Source organism: Homarus americanus, unplaced genomic scaffold (genome assembly GCF_018991925.1).
Source record: "Homarus americanus isolate GMGI-L3 unplaced genomic scaffold, GMGI_Hamer_2.0 scaffold40248, whole genome shotgun sequence".
Lineage (NCBI taxonomy): Eukaryota > Metazoa > Arthropoda > Malacostraca > Decapoda > Nephropidae > Homarus > Homarus americanus.
Window position 1 is genome coordinate 8,148,160 of NW_024712526.1, and position 12,256 is coordinate 8,160,415.

Below are 12,256 nucleotides of genomic sequence, written 5' to 3' on the forward strand. Positions count from 1 at the left end.
CGGTAATACAACTAAGAACAATGTTAAAAAACCACTGACTTTATGCGGAAAAAAATATAATAAAAAAAATGACTTGCGCAAACTTTAACTTCCATTGAAAAATTTTTAAAGGAAACAAAAAGTCGCTCGATATTGATTGCGTTGATAGAGGAAAAAATATAGAAAATATCTAAACTAAAACCAGGACTTCAAGATGTGTATGTTATGCAAGTCAGCCATAGAAAAGAGTGGGTGTTATGATGCACAGAATATGAAGCAGCAGGACTATGGAATTATGGGTAAGAGTGACATTAAACCATGAAGAGGAGAAAATAAACGATTGTGGATTAATTAAGTGATAGTGATGGCGTTGACGGTTGTTAGGTTTGATGATGGGAACCGCCGTCATTAATAGCTTAAATTAAACAAAAAACTCAAAAGAAATTGATGTGAAATAACCAAAAAACAAAACACTAACGCCAGGAATAATAATATCACAAAAACAGTATATTACGTAACCATAGCAACTAAACCATAGAAAACGACGGAAAGCGAACACCAAAGAAAACGGGAAATTAGACGAAAATGAGTAAATAAAGGAAAACATAATTAACGGAAAGGCATAGAGTTACCACACACCGCTTGAGATCATTTTTGTGTAAATATCGTAAGATTAAACTCACCAGATTCAATATTGGTTTTACGTGTTGTGTGTTGTATGATTTTAAGACCTAGTGAACGGTGCTTGATAATCCTAGCAGTTGAAGCCTCGATAACTAAGACCTAGTGAACGGTGCTTGATAATCCTAGCAGTTGAAGCCTCGATAACTAAGACCTAGTGAACGGTGCTTGATAATCCTAGCAGTTGAAGCCTCGATAACTAAGACCTAGTGAATGGTGCTTGATAACCTTAGCAGTTGAAGCACCAAATGCTAATGCCAAAACAACAATTTAACAGGCACGGGGTTGTAATTACCTAGTAAGTGTTAAGACGGGTGACTATTACCAACTACCAAACAACAACTAAGAAGAACGTCTTGTTGCCGTAACTACTACAACCATCGTGATCATCTGAGACGTCGTGAACAACCACCACTACTACCACCATCGCTACGACGACTATTACTACCTCTCCAACTACCATCATCACTACCGAAACGACGACCTTCCTCCTCGCCAACTTCCATAACCACCATCTCAACCGCAACAACCATCACTTTCACACAACACCACCACCAACGACCCTCACAACCGCAGACTACGATAACCACCATTTCTATAACCCACAGTAAACCCCCACCCCCCTTAACCACCATGTCGAGCGGTTCCTTGGACGGCATGAACCGGGTGGGTGTGGGCGTGGGTATGGGCGGGAGTGTGGGCGTCAGGTTGAGGAAGTCTTCAGTGCCCATCGTGTCGCCTCAGTCGCTGGAGATCCCTACCGGACCTCTGACACAAAGGTCCTTATCACGCAGCAGCTCCCCGGCCAGGTGAGGGAGAGAGAGAGAGAGTGAGTGAGGTAGGAGGGAGAGAGAGGGTGGAAGGAGAGAGAGAGAGAGCAGTAGTAGAGAGTGGAGAGACAGAGAGAGGGGTAGTAGAGAGTGGAGAGAGAGAGTGAGGTAGTAGAGAGTGGAAAGAGAGAGTGAGGTAGTAGAGAGGGAGAGTTTTAGAGGAGAAAGAGAGAGAGAGCGCGGTAGTAGAGAGTGGAAGGACAGAGAGAGAGGGGGGGTCTTAGAAGTAGAGAGGGTATGTGATAAAAGGAGAGAGAGTACTGTATGTGTGTGTGTGGAAGGAGAGAGAGTACTGTATGTGTGTGTGGAAGGAGAGAGAGAGTACTGTATGTGTGTGTGGAAGGAGAGAGAGAGTACTGTATGTGTGTGTGTGGGAAGGAGAGAGAGAGTTGTATGTGTGTGTGGGAAGGAGAGAGAGAGTACTGTATGTGTGTGTGGGAAGGAGAGAGAGTACGTGTGTGTGGAAGGAGAGAGATGTATGTGTGTGGAAGGAGAGAGAGTACTACTGTATGTGTGTGTGGAAGAAGAGAGAGAGTACTGTATGTGTGTGTGGGAAGGAGAGAGACTGTATGTGTGTGTGTGTGTGTGGAAGGAGAGAGAGTAATGTGTGTGTACATGTGTGTGTGAAGGAGAGAGAGTACTGTGTGTGTGTGGAAGGAGAGAGTACTGTATGTGTGTGTGGAAGGAGAGAGAGAGTACTGTATGTGTGTGTGGAAGGAGAGAGCGAGTACTGTATGTGTGTGTGGAAGGAGAGAGAGTACTGTATGTGTGTGTGGAAGAAGAGAGAGTACTGTATGTGTGTGGAAGGAGAGAGAGAGAGAGGTTTAGTGATCACAAAATATAAATGTGTATTATTATTTTTAATCTTTATTTTATTTATATGTTTGAGTCGATACATTATTTTATTATTATTACACCAATATTTGTTATGCCAGGGGTTGATAATGACACTGGTAACACTGTCTTAGAGGTTAATAGTAACACTGTCTTAGAGGTTAATAGTAACACTGGGTTATGGTAACACTGTCTTAGGGGTTAATAGTAACACTGTCTTATAGGTTAATAGTAACACTGGGTTATGGTAACACTGTCTTAGAGGTTAATAGTAACACCGGGTTATGGTAACACTGTCTTAGAGGTTAATAGTAACACACCGGGTTATGGTAACACTCTTCCATCACCAACATAAATCAACCATTTTTTTTTCTTTGTTTACCTTCCTTTAAGAGACCTTACGTTAAGAGAGCGTCACGTGGGCACTATAGCACCGGCAATAAACACGCGACATAACTCATTTTACCACTGGAACCAAACCAAGACACTCTGAATGCCTTTGGACACTTGGACGATAAAACTGTTACCTCTTACAACTCTTGCTTTGTATTGTATTAAATATATAAAGACCGTGTTAAAACATGAGGAAAGACGCTTGTGGACTTAGTTTCTGGTTGGTGGCGAGAAGGAAGAAAATAGAGAAAGATTAACTGGAATACGAGTCCCTGATTAAGGATTTTTTTTGTATTTTGAGGATGAATTTATTTATTTTTTTATTGTTAGTATACAAGTGGCCCGTGTGACGCCGTCTTTACTGACTTTACTGAACCTTACCTTACTGAACCTTACCTTACTGAACCTTACCTTACTAAACCTTACCTTACTGAACCTTACCTTACTAAACCTTACCTTACCTTACTGAACCTACTGTACCTTCCGTAACTCTCCACCTCCCCCCCCCCCATCTCTACCTGGCCATTTTCCTTACCTGGGAGCGTTACTCTCTCTCTTAGCTTCCTCCCTCCCTCCCTCTCTCTAGCCTCCCTCCCTCCCTCCTCCCTCCCTCCTTCCCTCCCTCCCTCTCTCTCTTAGCCTCCCTCCCTCCCTCCCTCCTTGCGTGTGAGCACTACACCTTCCCACGGTTCGTCCACCTCTCTCATCAGTCACCACACGTCTTCAGTATAACCACACCTCTCTCTACACAGTAACCTTCACCACATCTACTCGTCCTTCGCCAGACGGAGGTTCTCCAACGTGAGTGACGATCTGCCCAACAACAGCACACGAACACCCAACATGTCTTCCTCATCCTTCGCCAGACGGAGGTTCTCCAGCGTGATGGACTATCGGCTCAACTCCTCACTAAAACCCAACATGTCTCCCTCATCCTTCGCCAGACGGAGGTTCTCCAACGTGAGCGACGTGGTGACGAGGAAGATCTCCACGACTATCGGCTGGCGGAGCGTCAACGTGGAAGCGGTGGTGACTCAGGCCAAGTGTTTAGTGACGCAGTACATCAGGTCGAGGCTCAAGCGTGCTGGCCTCTTACACAAGAAGTTGGGGCTACAGAGACTACGGTCTGTCGCTAATCTCGCTGGGGGCTGGGAGGTCTGTGAGGTGAGCTGTGAGGGACTGACCGGGGGCTTAATGCCTTACAACTAAAATCGCTCAACCTAATTCTCTCTCTCAACTGTGTCTCACCTGTCATTAATATCTGTTCTCTTCCTTACAACTATAGTATCTCTCACCTTTGTCTCACCTGTCATTAATACCTGTTCTCTTCCTCACAACTAAGATCTCTCTCCCTCACCTGTGTCTCACCTATCATTAATACCTGTCCTCTTCCTCATAACTAAAATCTCTTTCCCTCACCTGTGTCTCACCTGTCATTAATACCTGTCCCCTTTCCCCTCAACCCCTCTACAGGTGTTCCCGCGGGTATCGGGTATCGGTCAGGAGCTGGAGAGGACCTACCCGAAACTATATGCTTCTGTGGCCCGTCAACTATCTATCACCCTCACTTCCGACAAGGTGGGTACTTTCCTTCATTCTCTCACCTTTCTTCTTTCCCTCACCTGATTCTCTTCATTCTCTCTCTCTCTCTCCCTCCTTCCCTCACTTCTCACCTCCCCTTATGACCCTCATCTTCACTCTCCCAACACTCCTTTTATCCCCCTCTCTCCCACCCCCCCCCCTTCCCTCATCTCCTCTCCACTTATTTCTCCCTCTTCCTCTCCCTCCCCTTCCTTTTATCTCTTCTCAACCTTCCTTTACCTCATTCTGTTTGCATCACTGCCGCCGCCACCGCGTTGTGTCAGTCTTTGTTGACAAGTGCCCCTTCTCCTACCGTCTACCTCACCTCGCGCCCTCTGCCTCACCTCGCACCCTCTGCCTCTCCCCACACACACTGCTTCTCCCCACACCCTCTGCCCCACCTCGCATCATTCCATATTCATAGTCGCCGCATCCCATACCTCTCCTGCGGCACCTCCCCTTCCCTCTTCTTCTCTTGCTGCACCTAGCCATACATCCTCCCGCAGCCTATGTCAGACCTCGTACATCACCTGTGGTACTTCCTCCTCCCTCTTCTCTTGCCGCAGACAAACAGCCGCTGTTTGTTTTGCCCAATACACCTGAGACCGACCACACACCTTAATTACAGTTTTGTGTGTGTGTGTGTGTGAGCGAAAGAGAGAGCAGGTTTTTCTTGAATGGAATTTATTAGGGAGACTTTCGATTAGCAATTAACTGACTATAGACTGTACATTATATACCTGCACTATCTATCTATCCACATAAGGGCCTACGGACGGACGGACAGACAGACAGACGCATCATCTGTACTGGTCATGTTACCAGCTATTTATACAACGTGAGGTTGTGAGGTGTTTGTGACCAACAGGTGGAGGGGGGACTGATAGGGGTGGAGGGGAGGGGACTGGGGGTTGAAAGGGGACTGTGGGGTGCATGGGAAGGGGAATTGGGGGGGGGTGGAGGGGAGAATGTGGGTGTGGAAGGGGACTGAGAGGGGTGAGGGGAGGGAGGGTCGCTAATGAATGCTAGCTGCTCATAGTGAAACAACAACCCCCTTAAAAAATCATATATATATATTTTAGACTAATTGTTATGTTTTGTGTTGTCAGTGTCACCTAACCTTTCCCAGACAATGCCAGTGTTATCGGATATGTTATTTATAATTATGATCAGAAAGAAAGGTTTCTGTGTGTCTGTGTGTGTGTGTGTGTGTGTGGTTAGTGTCTCTCTTCTATTCTCTATCCCTTCATCTTCCTTCCCTCTCCCCACCCACTATCCCTCACTCCCACCCCACCATCCCTCACTCCCCACCCCACCATCCCTCAATTAACACTCCCTCCTCCTACAGGTGGTGAGGTCAGTGATGGTACAGGTAGCAGGTCATGTCTTCAGGGCGGAGGTCACCTGGGCTAGAATCATCTCCCTCTTCGCTGTCGCCGCCGGTCTCGCCTCCGACTGTGTCAAACAAGGTCAGTGTGTGTGTGTGTGTGCTTGAATGTGCGTGTATGTATGAATGTACACTACCCACAGTTGACTCAGGCCAGCCACAACCCACTGGACTGCATTACAACAACTCTGAAGCAATCGAGGCTGACAGGTGGGGGGGGAGGTGGTTAGGTGTTATAGTTTATGGTGATTCGACTACCAGGGTTATTAAGTATATATACAGGTACAGTACGTGTGTGTATGGTTAAGCGTCATGACCCTCACCAAACAAGGGACAACAACTACTGTCTAGGAAGCCGTATATATAATTTCAACAATATGATTAAAAAAAAACACGAATTACTTTTATTTAACAACAGAACCCAATACAAAGCCTTCACCACCGCGTCAATCATTATATAATAAATATTTACCTTTGATGATTTGGTCCCTGGTGCAAAAAAAAAATACAAAATAAAAATAAATAAAAATACTAATTGAAATGGCACCTGTGTTATTTACCAGGAGTGAAAAAAGGTGTAATAAGAGTAGCAGTAGTTTGTGTCATCTCTTGTGTTGGTATTTATTGTTATTTATGGTTATTGGCAACATAGGTGGTGGTATGGGTAGGTGGGTGGTGGTGGTGGTAGGTAGTGGTAGGTGGTGGTGGTAGGTGGTGGTGGTAGGTAGTGGTAGGTGGTGGTGGTAGGTGGTGGTGGTGGTGGTAGGTGGTGGTGGTAGGTAGTGGTAGTCAACAGTCGAGTTAACATTAATAATACTCGGCCATCTAGCGGCGACAGGTGGAATTAATTAATCTCTTGATGTCATTCAACTTTTTTTTTTAATTATCATTTCGCAATTTTATTTAGGACGAGTAGTATTTCTATCAGTAAAAAACAATAATTTCGATTAGTAGTTATTTGTAAATAACTTTAAATACGTTGTGTTGCTAGGGACTTGAATGACGTCACAGAGACCCTAGCAACGGCCGCCGCACCGCCAACCCTGCAACGGAGACTGATTGCATGAATAATAATCCTTTAAATCTGATACACCATAATTGGACCTTAGAAATATACGAAAAGGTGAAACAACGACCTGAGGCAGTGTTTGGATCCATCTATTCATTCTATTGTTATTTGTCTGGGGCGCGGCGAGGCTCTCAAGTCAACTCAGCTGCATAATGGGAAGTGAACAAGGGAGTGTGTTAGCCATATTGTTTCCTTGTGTATTAAAGCTGGCCAAGTTACCATTATCAACACCCAGTCTTTAACGCTCCTCGCTCGAAGCATACAAAGTGTTTGGGTCTTGCATATTAAAAGATAAATAGAAGATTATACAGTTGTAAATCTTAGTGTCTCGTAAATAAGTAAAGTAATGATAATAGTGTGTGTGTGTGTGTGTGTGTGTGTGTGTGTGTTCTTACCATGGCAACACTGGGTCAAATTTAGCATTACTAGGGCCAAAAAGTTTCTCGTTTTAGACCTTGTTGCATATAGATTAAACCTGCCCGTTCTTGAGTTATTTTGAGGGACGTACATACATACAGACAGACAGACAGAAGACGAGGCCAAAAATAATACCCTGCCCCACAGTTACAAGCAGACTAGTAATAATAATGACGATAATAATAATAATAATAAGAAGAAAAAGAAGAACAACAACAACAACATAGAAACCAAAGAACAGTAATAAACAAGCATCTCATATATTCCTCCACACACACACACACACACACACACACACACACACACGTCCATGCATCTCATCTCCAATGTTTAAGGAGCACAATACAATTTATTTATTTATTTATTTTTTGTTGTGGCGTCAAGAGGCAAAAACACTGGAGAAAATGTGGTAGTGGAGTGTGACTTGCCTGGAGTCGAGGAGGACGTAACGTGGGACTTGATGGAGGGTGAGGGGTGAGGTGAGGTAAGGATGGGACGGAGAGATGGGAGGAAGGGGGGAGGTAGGATGAGGAAGAAAAGGGGGGTGAAGGAGGGAGAAGAGATTAGGAGGATGGGGTTGAGGTAAGGTGAGAGAGATGGGGTGAGGAGATGGGGTTGAGGAGGGTGAGGGAGATGGGGTTGAGGTAAGGGTGAGGAGAGAGATGGGTTGAGGTGAGGGAGATGGGGTTGAGGTATGGGTGAGGAGAGATGGGGTTGAGGAGAGATGGGGTTGAGGTAATTGAGGAGAGATGGGGTTGAGGTAAGGGTGGGGAGAGATGGGGAGGATGGGTGAGGTTGAGGTAAGGGTGAGGGAGAGATGAGGAGAGGAGAGATGGGGTTGAGGTATGGGTGAGGAGAGATGGGTTGAAGGTTTGAGGGGGTGAGGGAGATGGGGGGTGAGGTGAGGTGGGGTGAGGAGAGAGATGGGGTTGAGGTAGGGTGAGGAGAGATGGGGTTGAGGTAAGGGTGAGGGAGAGATGGGGTTAAGGTATGGGTGAGGGAGAGATGGGTTGAGGCATGGGTGAGGGAGAGATGGGGTTGAGGTAAGGGTGAGGGAGAGATGGAGGTAAGGGTGAGGGAGAGATGGGGTTGAGGGGAGATGGGAGAGTGAAGTAGGGATGGGAAGGAAGAGTGAGGGAGAGGTGAGGTGAGGGAGGAGGGTGGCCCTTGTACCTGAGGGTGTAGTGTACCTCCTCCTCCTCCTCCTCCTCCTCCTCCTCCTATTCCCCTGCCCTCCTCCTCCTCCTCCTCCTCACTGCCCTTGCTGACTATTCGCTAAATTGAGGCAAATTGCTTCGACCTTCTCCCTCTCCTCCTCTTCTTTATTCTATCTCCTCCCTTCAGTCATCTTTTCTCCCCTCCTCTCTCTACCCTCCTTTCCAATACTCCTACTTCTCTCCTTTCCTCTTCTTCCTCCTCCTCCTCTTACTTCCCCATCCTCCTTCCAATTCTTCTCCTCCTCCCTCTCTTCCTCTCCCTCTCCGCCTCCTCCTCCACCTCCTTCTCCTCCCTCTCTTCCTCTTCCTCCTCCCCTCTTCTTCTTCCCCTCCTCCGTTACACGAAGGAAGTCTTGCAGAAGCCACATCCGGCCTCTTGGCTCAAGTGTCCAGGTGGAGGAGATGGTGTGACCGTCACCTGATGGTCTGCTTCTCCCCACCACTCCTCTCTCCAACACTACCATCTCCTCCCTCACTCCTTCCCCCAACACTACCATCTCATCCTCCTTCTCCTACATCACCATTACCACCACCACCACCACTCCTCCCTCACTCCTCTCTCCAACACTACCACTTCCTCCTCCTACATCACCACCATTCCTCCAGCACTTCCTTCCCTTTTCTCGTCATCTCTCTCTCTCTCTCTCTCTCTCTCTCTCTCTCTCTCTCTCTCTCTCTCTCTCTCTCTCTCTCATTCACACAATCGCTAAATATAAAAATAAGCAATAGACGGATAAATAGCGAGGCGGAAAAATTTAAAGTGAACACAATTTTTATTTATTTTTCATCTCGAGTCCTGAAATATGTAGAAGGACAAATAACCAAAATGAACACTGTTTTATGTATTTTTCATTTCACTTCAGTAGTAATATTTGAGGAGAAAACATGGTTCATTAAAAACTAACTTAAAGTTGTTTTTTGGTACTACTACTACTACTACTACTACTACTACTACTACTACTACTACTACTACTACTACTACTAATAATAATAATAATAATAATAATAATAATCTTAATTCACAAACTCTGGAAGCCATTAGGGAAACTTATTAAAAAATTTATATGTACCATTTTCTCTGGGGCCTGTTGGACCTAAGTTACCCTGTTGAAGAGTCTAAGTTTTGGCTGAGGTTTGAAGGAGACTCAAGTTTTAATATAAAGAAAAAAAATGGAAGAAAAGTTTATTAGTCAACAATCTTTTGGACATTAGTGAGTGTATTGCCTTTTGAATAACAACAACAACAACGAGAGCAAAAACAAAATAAAATCAATAACTAAAATAACAATAAAACAACATAAAAACAACAACAGCAAAACAACAAGAAGTTAAACCATCGTTCTCAAAGGGTTAAACCATAGTTCTCAAAGGGTTAAGCCATCGTCCTCAAAGGGTTAAACCATCGTTCTCAAAGGGTTAAACCACAGTCCTCAAAGGGTTAAATCATCGTCCTCAAAGGGTTAAACCATAGTTTTCAAAGGGTTAAACCACAGTCCTCAAAGGGTTAAATCATCGTTCTCAAAGGGTTAAACCACAGTCCTCAAAGGGTTAAACCACAGTCCTCAAAGGGTTAAACCACAGTCCTCAAAGGGTTAAACCACAGTCCTCAAAGGGTTAAATCATCGTCCTCAAAGGGTTAAACCACAGTCCTCAAAGGGTTAAACCACAGTCCTCAAAGGGTTAAACCACAGTCCTCAAAGGGTTAAACCACAGTCCTCAAAGGGTTAAACCATCGTCCTCAAAGGGTTAAACCACAGTCCTCAAAGGGTTAAACCATCGTCCTCAAAGGGTTAAGCCACAGTCCTCAAAGGGTTAAACCACAGTCCTCAAAGGGTTAAACCATTGTCATCAAAGGGTTAAACCACAGTCCTCAAAGGGTTAAATCATCGTCCTCAAAGGGTTAAACCACAGTCCTCAAAGGGTTAAGTCTGTGGTTTGTGGTTAACTCAGGGGGTATGGTTCTCCGCCACGATCTTATACCAATTACTACACCTCCTACCTGTTAATTCACCTGATGACCGCTGCTGCCACATATAGTATACACGCTCATGTTTTGGTGTGGGTGTGTGGTAGTAGATATGGATAGGTGTGTTAGTGGGTGGATGAGAGTGGATAAGTGTATGAGTACGCTTAAATAGATGGATGCATGGAGTGGATGAGGGTCGATGAATGAGTGGATGGGTGGCTGCACTCTTAATAGATATACGCGGGTGGATGACGGTGTAGAAAGATTTAGAAAGATTTGTGTGTGGATGATGAGTATAGATGGACAGATGGATGAAAATAGACGGATGATAAACTAAACATTTGGATGACCTAAAAAATCTACCTAAACACACACATACAGTATATATATATATATATATATATATATATATATATATATATATATATATATATATATATATATATATATATATATATATATATATATATATATATTTGACCTTAATAAACTAACATGTTAAATAAATATTCCATAATCAATGTTAATTTTAACCATACGCTGTTAATTCACGTATAGTAATCTTGTTAGATTTAAATTAACACAGTTTTGTGAACATGAAAATGACCATATGATTTTAATACCATTTTATTTTTAACATGTAACAGAAATTTGGTTTATTTTGTAGTTTTAGTGTGTGTGTGTGTGTGTGTGTGTGTGTGTGTGTGTGTGTGTGTGTGTGTGTGTGTGTGTGTGTGTGTGTGTGTGTGTTGACTGGGTACACGACCAGACACACAGACAAACACTCCACCAATCAAACCCAGTTGGTCAATACCTCTTACCGAGAGAGAGAGAGAGGGAGAGAGAGAGTCTTGAGGGGAAAGTCTTTATTTAATTCACATAGAACTAACTTATTGTACTTACGCTGGTGGTTGTAGTAGTGGTAGTGGGAAGGGTGGTGGTAGATTGTGGTAGAGGTAAGGGTGATTCTGATAGTGTGGTGATTGTGGTAGAGGTAGGAGTGTTTGTGGTAGAGGTAGGTGGTGTTTGTGGTAGTGATGGTTGTGGTGGTAGTGGTGAGGCAGTGAGGTGAGAAGCATTCATCGTCTGCAGCTGCTGGTTGTGGTTGTGGTGAGTGTTGGTTGTAGGTAAGGTAGTGGTTGTGGAGTGTGGTTTGCTAGTGAAAAAGATGATTATTATTATTATGATTATTATTACTGGTATTATTATCATCATCATCATCATCATCATCATCATCATCATCCTCATCATCATCACTACCCGTTATAGAACACATATTACTGTCAGTATAGTTATCTGGTGTTGTTGGCAGGACACCCCGAGTACGTGGCTGGAGTGATCGAAGTGGTGGGCCTGGTGACTGAGAGGCATACAGCTCCTTGGATAGCTTCTCAGGGCGGCTGGGTGAGTACAGAACTGAATTGTGTATTTTTTATGTATTTACACACATATACACACATACATACATACAGTAAGTGTCAGGCCAAACGTAGTGTCGATGATGACCTACCCGCCTCAAGATAAACACAAACACACACACACACACACACACACACACACACACACGGAGACTAATTGTATTCTCGTGGTGTACTGCAGGAAGTTTTGCTTAGTGGCTTTCGTGTTTGTGATTCTGATCTTCTTTTTCTTCTTATTCTTCTTCCATTTCAAGTCCTCTTCAGCCTCCTCCTCTCACTTCCCCTTCCCCCTATCTTCCTCCATTACATAATCAACCTAACACAAAACATACAAGTTAATATCCATACAAGGTAAAAAAAAAAATAATAATAACTTAAATTAATGGATCATATCTACAAAATTAATTATCCCGGAATTAAGCTCAGATACTGTATCTACCTAATCATTGAAATAAAAAACTTACATGTTAATAAATAGTGTAGC

At 44.0% G+C, this 12,256-nt stretch overlaps 1 protein-coding gene across 6 annotated transcripts in view; it reads left to right on the forward strand.

Annotated features, from left to right (window-relative positions):
- Positions 1–1,293: 1,293 nt before the first annotated feature.
- LOC121862028 (bcl-2-related ovarian killer protein-like) overlaps positions 1,294–12,256 on the forward strand; it is a 44,377-nt gene continuing 33,414 nt past the window's right edge. For 3 of the 6 annotated variants that reach the window (XM_042359970.1, XM_042359985.1, XM_042359962.1), the window contains exons 1-5: positions 1,294–1,469; positions 3,470–3,881; positions 4,191–4,295; positions 5,647–5,767; positions 11,667–11,758. In XM_042359970.1, coding sequence (XP_042215904.1) covers positions 1,294–1,469; positions 3,470–3,881; positions 4,191–4,295; positions 5,647–5,767; positions 11,667–11,758 — 906 coding nt within the window. The remainder of the gene's footprint in view (positions 1,470–3,469; positions 3,882–4,190; positions 4,296–5,646; positions 5,768–11,666; positions 11,759–12,256) is intronic. The other 3 variants (XM_042359978.1, XM_042359997.1, XM_042359989.1) reach the window with 3 other exon arrangements.